Source organism: Hydra vulgaris, chromosome 08, assembly GCF_038396675.1.
Source record: "Hydra vulgaris chromosome 08, alternate assembly HydraT2T_AEP".
Lineage (NCBI taxonomy): Eukaryota > Metazoa > Cnidaria > Hydrozoa > Anthoathecata > Hydridae > Hydra > Hydra vulgaris.
Genome location: NC_088927.1, coordinates 22,694,016 through 22,713,112, shown reverse-complemented (window position 1 = coordinate 22,713,112; position 19,097 = coordinate 22,694,016). Strand labels below are relative to the sequence as shown.

General features: G+C 29.3%; 1 protein-coding gene and 1 long non-coding RNA gene across 2 annotated transcripts; one reads left to right on the top strand and one right to left on the bottom strand.

The window, feature by feature from the left end:
* Nucleotides 1-421: 421 nt before the first annotated feature.
* LOC136084230 (uncharacterized) lies at nucleotides 422-1,604 on the bottom strand. The gene is made up of 4 exons (XR_010640411.1): nucleotides 1,380-1,604; nucleotides 889-964; nucleotides 653-702; nucleotides 422-481 (listed from the first exon to the last, which is right to left on the bottom strand). It is a non-coding gene; the product is annotated as an uncharacterized LOC136084230 (long non-coding RNA).
* Nucleotides 1,605-4,661: 3,057 nt separating this feature from the next.
* LOC136083129 (uncharacterized) lies at nucleotides 4,662-5,186 on the top strand. Its single transcript, XM_065802539.1, has one exon. It carries the CDS (start codon nucleotides 4,662-4,664, stop codon nucleotides 5,184-5,186), a length of 525 nt encoding a protein of 174 aa, XP_065658611.1.
* The last annotated feature ends 13,911 nt before the right edge of the window (nucleotides 5,187-19,097 follow it).

Sequence of the window (19,097 nt, the reverse complement as noted above, 5' to 3'; positions counted from 1 at the left end):
CAATTACGATATTCCAAGTATACTTAATTTAAAACTCACTTAAGATATTTTAACAGAATTACCAGTAAACGAAAATTTAACGGTAACCGCCATTACAATGTTTATTATCTATAAATATCAGCTGTGGTGCAGTGGATAAATTCTGACTCGGAACCAAGAGGTCAACATATGACAAACATATATAGATAAAAAATCTATTCATGTTTTATTTATGTTGCTTTTTAATACATTGATCTTAATTTAAATAAAGTTTTACATTTCCATTGAGTTGGACCAAGAACAACAACTTTTTCATCGTCTCCTTCTAAATTTTTCCGCATATTAGGATTTATATATTTGGCTGAATATTTGTAAAAATCGTCGTCGTTTAAAGAAAACCTCTTTTGGAATGTGTTATGAAACATTAAATAGGTTTTCTGATTTCTGAGTTCTCTTGTTATCGAATGGTGCCCAATAATAGAACCTATACTGACGTCTATAGCTTAATAGATAAAATAAAAAAGCAAGTAAAAGATGTTCTTTTTTTTAAGTTTTTTATTTTATTTTTATTTACTAAGGTTGTTTGTTTTTGTAACCCCTTAACCTCATCTTGTAGTTATACGTCCAAATTTTATTTTTAAATTACTTTATGAATTATGTTAAGAAGTGTAACCTGCCCATAGCGCTCCCAAGTTGTTAGAATAATAACATGCAGTCTTTGTGCTAAAAAATTTAAACCTATTGTTTTCATTATTTTTATTATATATATATATATATATATATATATATATATATATATATATATATATATATATATATATATATATATATATATATATACGCACACACATATATATACACGTACGCGATTAAAGTTTATATTTCAACTTACTACTCAAATGTGTTTACCTAATAACATGTTGGTTTTTGCAAACATAAATGTGGGAGTTTATTGAATCCCAATATACTCCTCGACCATAGCTCTCTATACAAAAATAAAAAAAAGAGAGAAACATTTAACAATAACAATTTTAGGGTTTAAAATTTTGTTATTTAAACAGGTTGAAAAGTTTAAACAATAGTTTAAAATTATTAACTTTTAAATTAATTTAAAATTATTAATATTTAAGTTTTTAAATGTAATACCGTAGATAAAACTAAAATCAAAAAAAAAAAGTTATTAAGAATTAAAGTAATATTGTTAAAGTAATATTATTCATAACTTTTATTTAAAAATCTTTGTCTGATTAAGCAAAAATTCTAAAAGTTAAATTTAAAACTGTATTCCTTATGAATAAAAATTAATACCCTGTAGGGTGTTACACCCTTGAAAATCTTATTCTTATTGATTGAGGGTCAAAATAAATTCTTCGAAAAATATTACAAAAAGGCCCTATTACCTGGAAGTGCGTTAGGATGTCGTGGAATGTTTAACTTTTGATTGTAAAGAAAACTAAAATTTGTTCTAAATGTTCTGAACTGTGTCCATCGTTTTCCTAAATAATTTTGTAAAGAAATCTCAACAGGTACTTCTAATGTAAAATTACTTTTGGTTGGAATTTTTGCTTCGTCGAGATTTGCATTGATTTCATGAGTAAGAGTTTCTTTACATTTCAGCGAACCAGTCCACTATGTAAATAAAAAATGATTAAAATGTTGGTTTGATTCCTCTTTATTTAATATTCTCTAAAGCTGGCCTTTTATATTTAGAAAATTTTAATCAATATAAACACGTTATGGTTTAGCTTAGTTATGATCTGATTATCACAGTATTTTTTAGGATAACTTCATTTAATAGTAATATAAACAAAAAAATAGGTATTTAAGTTGCATATTAAGGTTAATAAGGTATTTAAGTTGAGTATGTATTGAGTATGTATTGAGTGTGTATTGAGTATGTATTGAGTATGTATTGAGTAAGTTGATAAAATAGGTATTTAAGTCGCATATTAAGATTATAAAGTTGCATATTAAGGTATTTAAGTTGCATATTGATTATGTAACTATTTATAATGTTTCCTAACTCAAAATGGATAACATTTATTTATACAAGACTTGTTTTCTTCATTTTTTTTTGAAATAATGAATAATTATATATCGCAGTTAAAGAAACAAAAATAAATACTTTTTAATAATTTTATATATAAAAAATTAACAGTTTTTTACATTCAATTTTACGTAACAAAAAACTAAAGTACAAGAATATCTGATTTATTATCCTCATATCTATATTCATATATATATATATATATATATATATATATATATATATATATATATATATATATATATATATATATATATATATATATATATAGCCCTCAGAATTATAAAAAATGAGTTCGGCAATAATTTGATCTTAATCTGTATGAAATCGGCACGTGTGAAGTCATAATCTAATTCGGCATCAGGTTGGCAGAAATAATGTAAAACAAAGGTTTGACCATAAACATAGAATTGAGGTCGGCGATTTTTTAACTACCTCAAACACTTCTAGGTCAGTAATTCGGTCGGTACTGCCGAATGTCGACCCTAAATCCGATATATATATATATATATATATATATATATATATATATATATATATATATATATATATATATATATATATGTATATATATATATATATATATATATATATATATATATATATATATATATATATATATATATATATATATATATATGTATATATATATATATATATATATATATATATATATATATATATATATATATACATATATATATATATATATATATATATATATATATATATATATATATATATATATATATATATATATATATATATATATATATATTAGAGTGTCCCGTTTTCAGGGTTATATTTTGTTTTGACTGCTCCTAGCATTTTTCTGCTGCGTATATGTGAGGAAATGAGATCTGTAAAGTTTTAGAGGTCTAACTTCATTTTTGTGACTACACAAGCCACATTAAGTTTCAAAAATCATAATTTTTGAGTAAAAAAAACCTATTTTTACAGTGCTTGTGTAGTCACAGTTTGAAAGATACAGGCTAATCTTATGTTGAACCATGTACTATTAACCCTCATTAGTTAAATAAAAAATTGGGAGCAGTTTGAATAAAACTGTTAGTTAGGTTTGAAGTGAGTTCATAGATAAGCTGTTGACACAATTTACCCATTTTTATGCGGTTTGACGTGGTTGACAAAATCAAACAAAATACTGATCTAATTATCATGAAATGGGTCTAAATCGATTTCCGAACCCTTTTCACACCTAGTTAAACCAACGAAAATCCAAAATCGGTTAAAAAGTAGGGGAGAACGGGGTGAGATGGGACATGGGGTGAGATGGGACTTGGCAATATCTCAGTGAAAAATTTAATAAAGCAAAATTTTTTGTATATGTTATAAGTTTGCAATAGCTTCTTCATATTATTGTGTTTCTTAAGTTTCAGAAGTATTTTTTTTGGGGATTATTTGCGAATAAGTAAAAATCTAACAATTTTCCTGGAATTTGAAGACATCATTAATATTAAATATTTATGTGTTGTTTGCATATATTTTTATGTTTATGGTTTTTAATTATTCACTATTATTTTATTTAACTACTGAAGAAATATAATTAGCATATGGCTACGAAAACTATATAAAATAAAGGTTTTCTCACACCTACTAGTGATGGGGTGACTTGGGACAGGAGAATTGGGGTGAAATGGGACACTGTTCAATTTTATCATTTTAATAATTTACTGTACTCTAACTTTTATAATCAATATTTTTGTAAAAAAGCAAGTGAACAGAAAACTATGTTTATGTTTATGATAAGATTTCAATGTTTACTTTATAATAAAGTGTTTTTATCATAGAAAATAATAATAATTATATTGGATTTCTTTGTTACTTTGTCCAGAAAACATCTTTCACATTAAGTATTGTTTTAACGCCATTTTTGTATTTTAAATTCAGTTTAAATATATAGTTCTTCACTATTAGCCTTATTAAATTTAATCACATTATAAGTTTTATAGGGTTGTGATACAATTTTATTTCCAGTAATATGAGTAATAATTTTTCAGATGCCAAGAAAGTACAAACGAGTGACAAGTCGGTTAAAGCCGACTTGTCACTCGTTTGTACCTTCTTAGAACCTGCTCATACAATAAAAGCTGCTGTCATGGCTGTCAAATCTAGCAGTTTATCACTACGAGCAGCTGCACAAGAGTATACAGTTTTAAAATCAAATTTACAGCGGAAAATAAAGGTTAATAAAGAAACTTCTTACAGTAACTTTTACTTTGATGAACAACATAAGCATATTTTTAATAAGAAACAAGAAGATGGACTTTCAATATATCTTCGTCAAGCATCTAATATGCATTATGGAATTGATGTTAGAGAAACAAAGCAACTTGCATATCAATATGCAATTAAAAATGAAACTGAAATACCAGAAAACTCGAAAAAGAGTGAAACAGCTGGAACTAAATGGTTTTATTTATTCTTAAATCGTACAAAATTATCTATTCACACGCCAGAAGCTACCAGCCTCAGTTGAACAACTAGTTTCAATCGCACAAATGTAGATACTTTCTTCAAAAACCTTGACAGTGTGCAGAAGCGCTATAACTTTTCTGCTGATTGCATTTACAATATTGATGAAACAGGTCTGACAACTGTTCATAAGCCAGTGAAAATGACTCCTTGTAAAGGAGTAATGCAAGTAGGACATGTAACTTCTGTTGAAAGGGGAACCCAAGTTACAATGGTGGGTTGCATTAATGCCCTTGGAAATTTTATTCCACCGCTTTTGATATTTCCTCGTGTCCACTTTCGTAGCCATATGCTTAAAGGTGCACCAACAGGTACAAAAGGTGATGCTAATCCTAGTGGATGGATAAATACAGAAATTTTTTTGAAATGGTTTGATCATTTTGTGGAGTATGGAAATCCTAGCAAGGATCGTCCATTACTTTTAATAATGGACAACCACAAAACTCGTATATCGATTGAATTGATGGATAAAGCTAAGGAAAGCAATTTTGTGCTCTTGACATTGCCACCCCATTGCAGCCACAAACTCCAAACACTTGACAGATCAGTATTTGGGCAATTAAAAAAATTTTACAATTCAGCATGTGATTCATGGTTAAAGACATATCCAAATACTCCTATGACTATATATGACATTTCTGAAAATTTAGGAATAGCTTATACGTGAGCCTTTACTTCCCAAAATGTTCAAAACGGTTTTAAAGCAGCTGGCATTTTTCCGTACGATCCATATATTTTCAGTGATGTCGACTTTTATGTTATTATATATCTGATCGACCAATTCCAGCAAATGACAATTCCAACAAACAAACAATCCCCACATCACTGTGTATTGTATCTGAAGTTATTAATGAAAAGAAACAGCAAATCATCACTTCTGCCTACCATTAGACAGCAGAAGATATATGGCCATTTCCAAAAACGGGTGAAAGGATGCCAAAGAGAAAAAGTGCAAAAAGAAAATGTTCTAGGTCTCTGGTATTGACTGACACACCAACAAGAAATGAACTAGTTGAAAGTTTATCAGAATGTAAAAGAAAAAAAGAAGATATAGATAAGAAAAAGAAAAAAAATTACCCCCTCAGACATCAACGTAATTTTGACTCAATTTAAACATCGAGCAACCTGTTAAACAAAGTTACAAATGCATTTTGAATGGTATTTTATTTTTGTTAAACATAAATAAATTTTGTGTATTGTTATGTTTTATAAGGAGTAGAATAAACAATAAAATAATGCTTAAAATTATTTGTTTCTATTTTTGTCCCATTTCACCACAACCATTGTCCCATTTCACCCCAACCATTGTCCCATTTCACCCCAACATGGGGTGACATGGGACAAACAGTGTCACTTTAAAAAACCAAGCCCTTGAACTTAATTTGATGGTTAAATAATGGGTTTTGCAATAATTTAACATGACAATTCATTGGACTATAGTTTTAAACCGATTTGTAAGGTTTTTGTGGAAAATTTAAAGCGCAGCACGCAAGTAAATTTTTTTGTCCCATCTCACCCCGTTCTCCCCTCCTAATTATATGTTTAATTTTATTTGTATATTATTATTTATTATACTAGATATATTTTAACCACTACTTCTACAACATACTAAGATCTTCTTTTCTTTCCACCACTCCCTTGGGGTATTCCAGCGTTTCTTTTTTGGTCCACTGCTAGGAGAAGATCTTGCCTCAGCTCGTCATCATGGCTTCCATCAACAAAATCCTGTATAAGTTTAACATTCCTCTCTGCAGCATCATTAGTTACAGGAATGTTGGAGATAAAATCCTTGAAATGTGTGAAGCCAGACAATCTGTTCCACATACTAAATGGAATCTTCATCCATTCATGCTGCTGGCTATCCATTTTTAAGATGTTAAATATCAAAAGGGATTCTGTATCAACAAACTCAGACAACCTGGGCCTCTCTCCTTCTTTGCCAATGAAACCTGATACATTAACCTTTTTATACATAAATGCTAGATGATCCTTTTTCTTTGAACCATTTATTATCAGAATTCTTTCAGAAATTTCAGTCTTTTCCTCATCTGACACTCCAGGATCCAGTAAACTAAATTGGATCAAAGTTGGATGAAGATACCATGTATGGTTTGCAATGCCATTGAGACATTTGGCTGCAACATTAGGTCTGCTCTTCATGTATGACTTCATCTCCCAGATTGGTTCTATGTCATGTCTTGGAGAAATTATAGTCTGAGACGACGTTAAGAACCACTTTGCATAATACAATTCTACAAACTCAGAGATGGCCTCAACTTCTCTTTTTGTAGAAACTGTGAAAAAAATATCTGTCCTTTGGCTCAGAATTTTTTGCTTCATGTAATAAATAGCTTGTGCCATAAACCTTGCATGACGAATTGCTCTAGGTTGTCGAACTGTCAGTTGATCAATCTTTGGGTATAAATAGAATTGAACAATTTCCGCTAGCTCCCAATAATCACGTCTGGGTATTTTGATTCATCCAACAACTTTGTGATGAGTTTTAGGGATACTGTAGCAGCATTGTCAAGTTGTTGATTTTTTTCAGATTTGAGTTTGCAAAGTTTATTTTGATCAATTTGAATAAGAGAAAACTCATCCAACAGTTTCTTGAAGAGTTGATTATCTGAACCTGAGGTTGTCCTGAAGAGCTTTGCAGCATTCCTTATATGACACTCATAGACATGATGTTTGCAAGCAAGATGCATAACAGGTCGTCCAAGATAGATATTTAACCTGGAATTTACTTCTTTTTCGTTACCTGTATTTGACGCTGTGGTTTTAAAAATAGACCTTTAATGTTTTCTTTAAGTGAGTTTTCTTCTAAAATCTCAATAATCTTCTTAGTTTGACAAGCTCCAGTAGAATCAGTGACAGTACCAAAAAATGTTCTCCATCACAAGTTACACTCAATGCTCAGCGCTCTCTTTTGAGTTTCTTTCCATCAGTATACTATCAGTATACTCTTTATACTAGCTTTCCATCATAATGAAGAATAATGTTTGATCCAACTTTTGCTCTTAAAGCTTCCCTGGCTTCCTCTGCTGTTTCCTGTTTGACCTTTCTACCAATTCTGTGTATATTAGATTTTGACATACCTTTACTGGAAAGTCCACTTGTATCAGCCACCTGCTTTAAAATATCGGATTGAACTCTGATGCTCACATGTTTAACCTTCGAAAAAAGGGCAGTATCTCCTACTATGCCAGCAGACGTAGAAGATTGTGGATCTATCTCATCTTTACTCAAGTCTGTAGAATTAGAGGTGTCTGTTTCCTCTGAAGATATTTTTGTTTCACTTGAAGATGAAACCTGCAGCTCAGACTGATAACTCTGGTCATGATCTGCTCCAGACATTCTTACTCTTGCCTCTTGAGATCTTTGAGCAGAACAAAGGGACCTTTTATCTTTCTTCCCAATGTACATTTTCCTGCAACTTTTTTGATCATTTATGAAAATGATATCTTTTGCCTTGTCTACCTGAAATCTTTTCTTATCTTTCTCTAATATTTGTATCACATCACTTGGCATAACATCAAAAAGAAAAGGCAAAATATTGTCTTTGAAAATTATTATCTTTTCTACTTCTTTAGTGTTTTGCCTTTTTTGAAGAGAAATCAATTTTTTGGTGCTTGGCAAGCAGTTCACTTATTTTCTTCTACACTTTGTCCACTCTGGATGTTGGAATTCCAGCTTTTTCATAAATAGCAGTGACCTTTTTAACCAAACACTGGCAATTTTCCTCACAAATGAGCTTGAAATCATAAGAAAATCCACAGCAGAGAAGAATGTTATCTTCGATCTTTGGATTTTCCGACCTTAAAAAATAATAATGCTCCAAAATATCTTTGTTAGAAGGGAGTTGATTGTCATTCAACTTGTCACTTACTCTCTTAAGAAGAAATATTTCTTTCTTTTTTCTGGTTTTAGCCATTCTGTTCAATTAAGTTTACTCTCTGCACTGGAGTCAAATAAGAACTATAATAGACAGAAGTTTATAAAAGTGTCCTTTCACTTAAAGAATTATAAAGTGTTCTTTCACTTAAAAAGATAAAGTTTTATAAAGTTCCAATAACAACGTTCTATCACAACTTTGAAGCAATTTTGGTAATCCTTCAGTTAAGTGGCGTAAAATAAAATTGTTATTTTGCTTTTAAAACGTTTTTGAGACTATGCAAGAAAGTTAAATAATAATTTTATTTTACGCCGCTATACTGAAGAATTACCGTTGCAACTAACCCCCAGGCCCCACTCCTTGCCGAGGAAACCACATTTAGATTGTAGTATTCCCCACCCCTCCCCTTTCCCTAATTTATATAACACGCAATATTAGAGACATTTTTACATGTTTCAAATCTTATCACTTCAGGAATTAATATTTTGGAAAAATATACATAACTTTAACATTTTTCAAACGAGTTTGGATTTTCGTTGGTCTAATTAGGTGTGAAAAGGGTACCGAAATCGATTTAGACCCATTTCATAATGATCAGATCAGTATTTTGTTTCATTTTGTCAACCGCGTCAAACCGCATGAAAATGGGTAAATTGTGTCAACTGCGTATCTTTGAACTCACTTCAAACCTAACTAACGGTTTTATTCAAACTGCTCCCAGTTTTTTTCCAACTAATGAGGAATAATAGTACATGACTCAGCATAAGATTAGCCTGTATCTTTCAAACTGTGACTACACAAGCACCGTAAAAATAGGCTTTTTTCACTCAAAACTGATTTTTGAGACTTAATGTGGCTTGTGTAGTCACAAAAATAAAGTTAGACCTCTAAAACTTTACAGATCTTATTTTCTCACATATAAGCCGCAGAAAAATGCTAGGAGCAGTCGAAATAAAATAAAACCCTGAAAACAGGACACTCTAATATATATATATATATATATATATATATATATATATATATATATATATATATATATATATACGCACACACACACTCTTGTATGGTCATCTTTAAGTTTTTATCATAAAATGTCAGTTTTAAGTTTTTTTAATTTTAAAGTCAAGTTAAAGTTAAATTTTTTTTTTAATAAAATTATTCGATAGACTGCCTGCCCAAACCAAACTCTCAGTCGATGTAGCAGCACTGCGTTGCGAGTCAGGCTATTTTTCAGTCGGTATAGCAGCACTCCGTTGCGAGTCAGGCTATTTGTCAATTGATGTAGCAGTCACTCCGCGCATGTTTTACAGTTAAAAAATAAATTAAAAAACATTCCGAATTTTTTTATTTAAAAAAAATAAAATTAAATCATTCAGAATGTTTTTAAAAGCATTTAGAATGATTTTAAAAACTTTCTAGTCTTTTAATTTGTGGTTTTGTGGTTTACTTACTTCCTACAATTAAATTAATGACATAGTCTAACCTTAATTTTATCACCTTTAAAACCACAAACAAGCGAAGAGCCATTTTTTTTTACCACTAACACGTTTTCTTAGCCGTAAAGTATAAGAATATATATATATATATATATATATATATATATATATATATATATATATAGATCTATAGTTTGTTGGCTTTGGGAAGAGCGGAAGGAAAAAAGTGATTCTTACGCCAACATATACGTCACTTTTAATTACTTTTAACTTTCGTCCAACATTTCCGTGTTGGACGAAAGTAAAAACCATTAATTTAATTACAAATTAATCGTTTTTTAAAAAAACCACAAAAACGCAAATTTAATTGACCAGAATGTTTTAAAAACATTGTGAATGTTTTTAACAATATAAACAATGTTTTTATTTTTATTTTTTTTAATAAAATGTTTTTATTTTTATTTTTTTTAATAAAATGTTTTTATTTTTATTTTTTTTACTGAAAATCATGCGCGGAGTGTTGCTACATCGACTATCTTATAGCCTGACTCGCAAGGGAGTGCTGCTACATCGACTGACAAATAGCCTGACTCGCAAGGGAGTGCTGCTACATCGACTGACAAATAGCCTGACTCGCAAGGGAGTGCTGCTACATCGACTGACAAATAGCCTGACCCGCAAGGGAGTGCTGCTACATCGACTGAGGGTTTGGTTAGGGCAGGCAGTCTATCATTATTAAAAAAAAAAAATTCCGGTCTTGCATTTTAATTTTTACTTTTTGTCAACAAAATATCGAAAAAACTTTCGGACAACATCTAAGGGTTGTATATATATATATATATATATATATATATATATATATATATATATATATATATATATATATATAGAACCCTTAGATGTTGTCCGAAAGTTTTTTCCATATTTTGTTGACAAAAAGTAAAAATTAAAATTCAAGACCGGAATTTTTTTTTTTAATAATGATAGACTGCCTGCCCCAACCAAACCCTCAGTCGATGTAGCAGCACTCCCTTGCGGGTCAGGCTATTTGACAGTCGATGTAGCAGCACTCCCTTGCGAGTCAGGCTATTTGTCAGTCGATGTAGCAGCACTCGCTTGCGAGTCACGCTATAAGGTAGTCGATGTAGCAACACTCCGCGCATGATTTACAGTAAAAAAAATAAAAATAAAAACATTTTATTAAAAAAAATAAAAATAAAAACATTGTTTATATTGTTAAAAACATTCAGAATGTTTTAAAAACATTCAGAATGTTTTTAAAAACATTCCGGTCAATTAAATTTGCGTTTTTGTGGTTTTTTTATATAACAATTAATTTGTAATTAAATTAATGGTTTTGACTTTCGTCCAACACGAAAATGTTGGACGAAAGTCAAAAGTAATTAAAAGTGACGTATGTGTTGGCGTAAGAATCACTTTTTTCCTTCCGCTCTTCCTAAAGCCAACAAACTATAGATATATGTATATATATATATATATATATATATATATATATATATATATATATATATATATATATATATATATATATATATATATATTATGTTAGTGTATTCTAAAAACAGAGAGCTCAATGTTCTTAAGGAGTAGATTAATAATAAATTTGAAATAAATTTTAATAAATTTCCAAAAAACGTATGCTATGTTTACACGAAAAGTTTGAAATTATTTCTCATTTGGATCAAGAAAATTTATTAAACAAAAAATTATGAATTATTTTTAAATGTAGACATGGAATATGTACCTTTTAAAAAATTATAAAAACACATGACCAGACTAAAATTATCCTAATTCTAAAGAATTCTTTTCATGATTAATTTTTATGTAGTTGATGCAACGGATCAGGGTTACAATTGATTACTACATATGTAGTATACATACATACATACATACATACATACATACATACATACATACATACATACATACATACATACATACATACATACATACATACATACATACATACATACATACATACATACATACATACATACATACATACATACATACATACATACATACATACATACATACATACATACATACATACATACATACATACATACATACATACATACATACATACATACATACATACATACATACATACATACATACATACATACATACATACATACATACATACATACATACATACATACATACATACATACATAATCAAGTTTTTGAGTTAGTTAGCACATCTACATTAAATATACAGCTTAGCTAAATAATTTGATGTCAAATTATCCTATCGGACTTTTTCAACAACATTTAATATGCACACCACATATTGTTAAATGACGCAACATCATTCATCATGCAGCTAGGCAAACCCTATTTTAAAGTTGATTCACACAATTGCATTAGGTTTGCAATTGGTCTTACCGCAATTTACTTTACTTTGCCCAATTATAAAATACGGTGTTGTGTTGAGATATGAGTGGCAAAAACACTATTGTTAAATCATAGTTAGTATAAAGACCTGAGAACGATATCATGCTTTGATAATCAAAATATATCACCCGCTCGTTAGTACAATATGGCGCAGCAAAAAAAAGTAATTTTTAATAGATCAACAGCCAATATGTTAACGCAACGTCAACAAACGACCAACTATAACGCTTCGGAGATGAAACGTTAACGAACGCGTTTGATTAATACTGTAGTACAGTAGAATTAGGAAAAAAAAAAAAAGATAAAAGCCCGTAAGAAATACAATAAAGCTAAAATTTGGTACACCAACTTAAAAATATGTTTAGAGTCACTAAAAAAAAGCCTCATCATTTAGGTTATGAGAAAGTCCATACTTGGACATAAAATGGGGCATGTTGAAGGAAAAATTTGAATTTAATAAAAATGCACTTTCCAATATATCGTGGAAAAGATAATTTAATGCTGATTAATAAATGTAAAAAAAACCATGTTTTCAAAATTACTTCCAGTCAAGTTATACTTAAAAGTTCATATAATCAATCGTTGCTCTTGTATTAATGCAAGGTAATTAATTATATGAATTTTTAAGTATAACTTAATTTATACTGTTTTGTTTAGTTATGTACTGAATACATCGTTATACTTTATTGCATCGACTCAAAATAGCTTATAACACGAGTAATCAGGGTCAAACTAGCACTGAGGGGCCGGAGGGAAGAAATTGATGCGGCTGTTATGGTTGCAAAAATTCAGAAAAAGTAAGTTAAACCATTAATCACATAGTTTTATTGTTATAATGGTATAAGAAGTTTTTAATAATGTGCATGCAAGTTTTTATATCTTTGACCATGCACTCTGTTTATCAGTTTGTTCGGCAGGTTTAATAAAATAAATCCATATGCAAGGTTTTAAAAATATAATAATTATAAATTAGCGTAGTAAAGTAGCGTCGCTCCACTTTATTTGCACATTATTGCTATGCTAAAATGAATTTGCCCAATAAGTTTATCCATATTAGAAAAAATATAAGTTTGTTGTAAAGTTTTTCAATATTTATATAGAAATTAATTATTAGAATATAATAAAAAGATATGTATTTGCAGTATTATTATACTACAGCAAGTAATCCATAAGAGGTTTGATGACTTTGCTAACTGTGGACGACCTCATAATCATTTTTAATGTCATTCTCATTATTCATTTGGTAAAGCTTGCTTGCACCTGACTTGTGTGCAAAGGAGACATAATGCCATTTTATATACAGCATACATATTAGAATATGCAATGCGATATAAATTGTAGCAATGGAGAAAGCAAAGAACGCAACTCAATCATCTTTTGCAGTCTTTTTTGGAGTTGCAATCCTCTGATTCAGTTTCATCAGCCTTACTAACAAATGAACAATTAGTTGCCAATGATGTCATTTCTGTGCACAGTGTTTTCCTCTGTATGCCAGCAAGATTGGCTAAATTATGAAAAATGTAGTCGTCAATATGGTCACGCAAAGATAGAAGGTTTTGAGGATCCAGACAAGCAATATCCCTTAAGTTACCAAAATCGTTATCTTTTAAAAGGTCTCCGATTGCTGTTGTGGCATTGTCAACAATAACATAGAATACATTAACCTTAAATCGCCTCACTGGGATCTAAAATTCCTACCTGCTTTTATCACTCTTATTTTCACCAGGAATTGGCTTTCTTTGTTGAGCCATTTTTGTGGGAGCTCTATTTCAAAAGTTTCTTCGATTACTTTGTTAGCATCAAGTATGATTATGTTAGCTAATCTTACAAATGATTCAACTTTCATGAGGGTACCAGGGAATTTCTAAGGAATGCAATGAGGTGGTTTGAAGTGGTTCCTTCCATCTGCATAGCAACTAGTAAGCCATCCGTTTGTAAATACTTTAAAACAGATGTGCATATATTGTACATAACATTGCGCAATCAGCGCAATGTCATCATTTTTTAGAAATCAAAACATCACGTTTATGTTTTTTCCATAAAATATATATTGGCCGCTAAGTTTTGTTTGTTTAAAGTTTAGGAATTGTTTAAAGAGCATAGCCATTAACAAAATATTAAAAATCAAAGATTTTAATTTTAGTTTTATAATATAATGTTATGTTTTTTATTTTATTATAGTACAAATTTTTTAAAACTAAATATAAAAAAAATTTCTGAAAAAAATTTTCTTTCAGAAAATGAGATATTTTTTAGATTTGCAAATTTTACTTTATATAAACCTGAACTCCTATTGCATTTCACTACATATTTTTTATAAATACAAAAAACTGAAATATAATATTTACTAAGAAATAATAATATTTTAAATAATAAAATAATAAAAAAATTCTCTGTTTAGGAACCACAGGAACCACAGGAAACCACAGGAACCACAGGAACTACAGGAAACCACAGGAATAATAACCCAGTGCTTATTATTATAATTATTATTACGTTTTGAATGTCTTTATAAAATAATCGTCTTAAGGAGGGGGGCCCAAAAACAATTTTGTACTAGCACGTTTTTATCCTCTCCAGGGTTCAAGGCAAAATAATACGCATGACTCAATAAAAGCACGAAGTTTAATGTTTTCTTGGAATAAATTAATTTTTTAGTCTTTTACTCAAAATAATTTACTCTACCACTAATAAATAATAACAAAGGCTTCTTTACGATGTGTTGTATATTTTATTAAACATTTCATATTTTAATCGTAGAAGTAACTACCATATTTATTGTATTGTCATTGCAAAATTGATGCATATTAACAGTAAATAGTTATTATTAATTTGTGTTTTTGAGTGTTTTACTTGTGCATCCTAATTTATACAGGGCCCATTTATAGAGAACCCTTCTCCCTAACCTCTCTTGCCAGTCCGACAAGTAACTACTTATATTATAAGCTCCTTTGAGTCTATGCAATAAAGTCTAATAATTTACGCAGAACAGCACTAAGCAGAAGAGTATAAATTGAGTAAAACAAAGAAAATGCTTGAGAAATTTATAATTAAATCATTGATTATATTGATATCTAAATTTTTATTGATAATTTAAGTCGAGATATTCCCAAAGAATGTAAAAACGTCTTATTGTAAGAGTTCTGAAATCATGTTCACCAAAAAAATACAATACCATATCCAGCATTTATCTAAAAAAATATTTATATATACGTTTTCATTATTGCAGCTATCTCCACGAGAAGCACTACAAACATCCATGCATTTTATTTAATGTTTCCAACATGTACAGAGATTTGTTTCAATTGATTCTTTGAAAAACTTTACATTTTCAACGTATAACTAATGATAGATGCGATGCAACTAAGAAATCGATTTTTATTCGTCCAACACCATTCTTCCGGTTTTAAATTTAAGTTATTGTCAGGTCATTAAATGACTTTTGCCTTAAAACTCTTTAAATATATCTATTGAACTTTCACCGACCTTAGTTTGATTTGCCCAATAATCACTAATAGACTCCACAATTACCTCAAGTTTCTTGGATTTTGTACTAAATTGAAAAAGTATACTTTTCTTTTCAATATATTGCGGATGTTGTGTCACATCCAGACCAACCATGAATAAAAAGCAAATAGTTTTTCATGCTTTCAATATTAGACTGGCAATATTTAATATTCTAATGTTTTTTTACCGTGTTCTTGTTGAAATATGATATCAAATAATTATGTGTTCGAATGAACGAGCAACATGACAGCAATATCTGTGTCATCAGCTGTAACTTTTTTTTGAATGTTTTGATAGCTCTAACAAAGTTCTACAATTTTAGTGTTAGCATCATATTCGCAAGTATGCACTTCTTGATTATCTCCATGTAAAGCAGAGGCAAAAAGTAATATCAGTGCTTTTTTATTTTGCGTGTTTGACAAAAAGTCTTAGTGAAAATGGAAAAACAATTTTTTCTTTTATTGTAAATTTATTTGTATTTGTTCTTTATACTGTTAGATGGCATTTTATTTAGTTGTTATCTGTTCGTAACCATTAAAAATTATTATAACAGATCCGTTATTTTTCCTGATATATGTTTTTGCTAAGTCCGCAATTTGTCTTTTATCTAATGCACTCGATGTAACGGCCTAATTTGTTAATAATACATACAAGTAAATGAGTACTTGTGCAATTCATTTAATTTTTATCTTTACTTATTTTCACTAAAGTTGTGAGTTCTTTTTACCGCACAGTTACAAGTGAACCTCCGAGAACATAACCTTGACAATAATACATAACTCCATACATACATTCTCCATTCTTGCAGTATATTTAAGCAAAAAATATTTAACAAAAATCACATTAACAAAACCAGCTATATTTAACTTTGAGACATTAATTATTGCTTATTTGTATAAATTTAATGTTATTAATCAATTTATATATGATAAATTTCTTTTCGAATTGGGAATATTTTGTAATTTAAATTTTCGAATTTATCAAAGTGTTTTTTTTTAGAATAGTATAATGGAAATAGTATCAGAAGAAAGTGGAATATTACTAAAGCAATTTGAAAATTCTGCAGGTTACGATTTGCTCCTTCCTTATGATATTATTGTTGAAAGTCAGCAATGTTTTGCGATTTATTTTAAAATTAAATATGTGCACCAAAAGGGTATTTTATGGAAATTAAAAATAGATCAAGCATGTGGCAAAAGGGGATTGAAGTATTTAATGGAGTTATTAATCGAGATTACAGAGGTAAAATAATCGTTTTAGCAGAGAGTAAAGGATTGAAAAAGGATTTGCTATTGCGCAACTTGTGTTTTATCCGATGTCAACTTTTGATGTAAAAGTAGTTAAAAATTTGGAATAAACTTGTCGTAACGAACAGAGTTTTGAACATGCGAACATAAAATTTAATAATAAAGTGACTTATTTTAAAAATGTTTGGACGAGCAAGCAATACCCAGATAAAAGTTTTGGTGTTAATATTGCATCAATGTCAAAATGGCTCAGGACTTGGAAACAAGTTGAAGATTTTATTGAACAAAAAACACAATTTGTATAAAATGTTTCGACTTGCATATTCTTGATTAAAATATTATTTTCAATAGAAAGGGTGATAGTTTGTTCTTTCGTTTCAAAATTTATTACTGTAGCTAATGCACCATTCACCACGCTAAGATCTTTAATATTTTTTGTAATCATAACTTGTTCGTTTTGTTTTATTACTAAATTTGGAGGTGTTTTAAAAACCTATTCTTTATTATACGTATTTTCATTAAAAAACTTTTGATGAGCTACATTTTTTTCGTTGTAATTTAAATTTTATTTTTTTCCATCTTTATGAAAGTTTAGAGGATGACGAAATTCGAAAGGATTACCAGGAAAATTGTTCATATGTAATTCATTATAACTGTCTTTTTCTTCGTTGGTAAACAACGCTCTAATAAACGACGTGCCAAAGTTATCACATGTAGTTGTTTTTGCCATAAAGTATTTTTATGCAATAGGATATATTTTACCTAATCTTAAATTGTTCAAGTGACTTTGAAAGTCAAAGTCGCTGACTTGTCGAAAATTTTTTGTAAGAATAACATTAATAAAATCTAATTTTTCCCATGTTAAATGTTGAAATAAATTAATTATACTTTCGCCTGGTTTTGGAATGGGTGACAACTGGCAAAAGTCTCTTGCTACCAATATTTTGCAGTCTCAATAAACAAAATAGTTACCTATTATTTTTTTCATAACTTGGTTGAGCATCGTTAACGTTTCGCCTGAAATCATTGAAATCTCATCAATAATTAATATATCTACTTCTTTTAGATGATTGCAAACTTCGCTGTTTAAATTTTTTAAAACTGTTTCCTACAAAACGTCTTTTCTCATTGGGAGAGAGGCAAAAGAGTGTAAAGTCATGCCATTTTGATAATTTCTGGCGGCAAATCCAGTACTTGTTGTTACAAATATACATTTATTTTGTTTTTTGAGACGTTTTTAAATTTTTTTTTACAGCATAAGTTTTGCCTGTTCCAGCCGCACCAGTAAAAAATACATTTTCTTGAAGAAGAAGTGAACAGACATTTTTAATAATCAGACTTTTTCAAATAGGGTTCTTTCTCAAGATTACGCATCAGATTTCGGCAGAGCTGCATCTAAGGAGGATCAAAAAGGTTTAACAAAGTTAAATGTATAAAAGTGGCAGAATATGACATTATAAATAGAAAATTGTTGATTTGCTATGATAGTAAAAGACTTCATAATTTTGTTGCCGATAAAGGTACAATTAAGACGCATGCTGGAAGTGTATCTTGTAATTACATGTTTCATGCGCATTATCCTCATGTTTTACGAAAAAAGAAAAATAGCGACGAAAAAGTTCGCGCAACAGAAGATTCTAAGCTGAGGCCACTAAGGCCATTTGGAAAAAAAATTTTCCAAATGGGTGGCCTTAACTTGAGTTCGGACTGTTGTAATTGTAATGAAAACAATAACAGAAACAATAACAATTGTTATTGTACTAACTTTTTAGAAACAATAAAAATACTTGTGATTTACAATTATTTTAATACTGTAATACAATAACAATAAATTTTGTATTGTAATTCATCTTCATAATACAATAACAATTTATTGTTATTGACAATAACAATAAATTGTTATTGTATGTACAATAACTTATTGTAATTAAAAAAAAAAAAATTGTAATGTCAAAAATTAATAAATGTTTTAACATTCCAGTCTCCAAGATAAGTAGCCTTAAGATAGCGTACAACTAATAAAAAATTATTGATTCTATTTCTATTTTATTTATTAAATATCACTCGTCCTC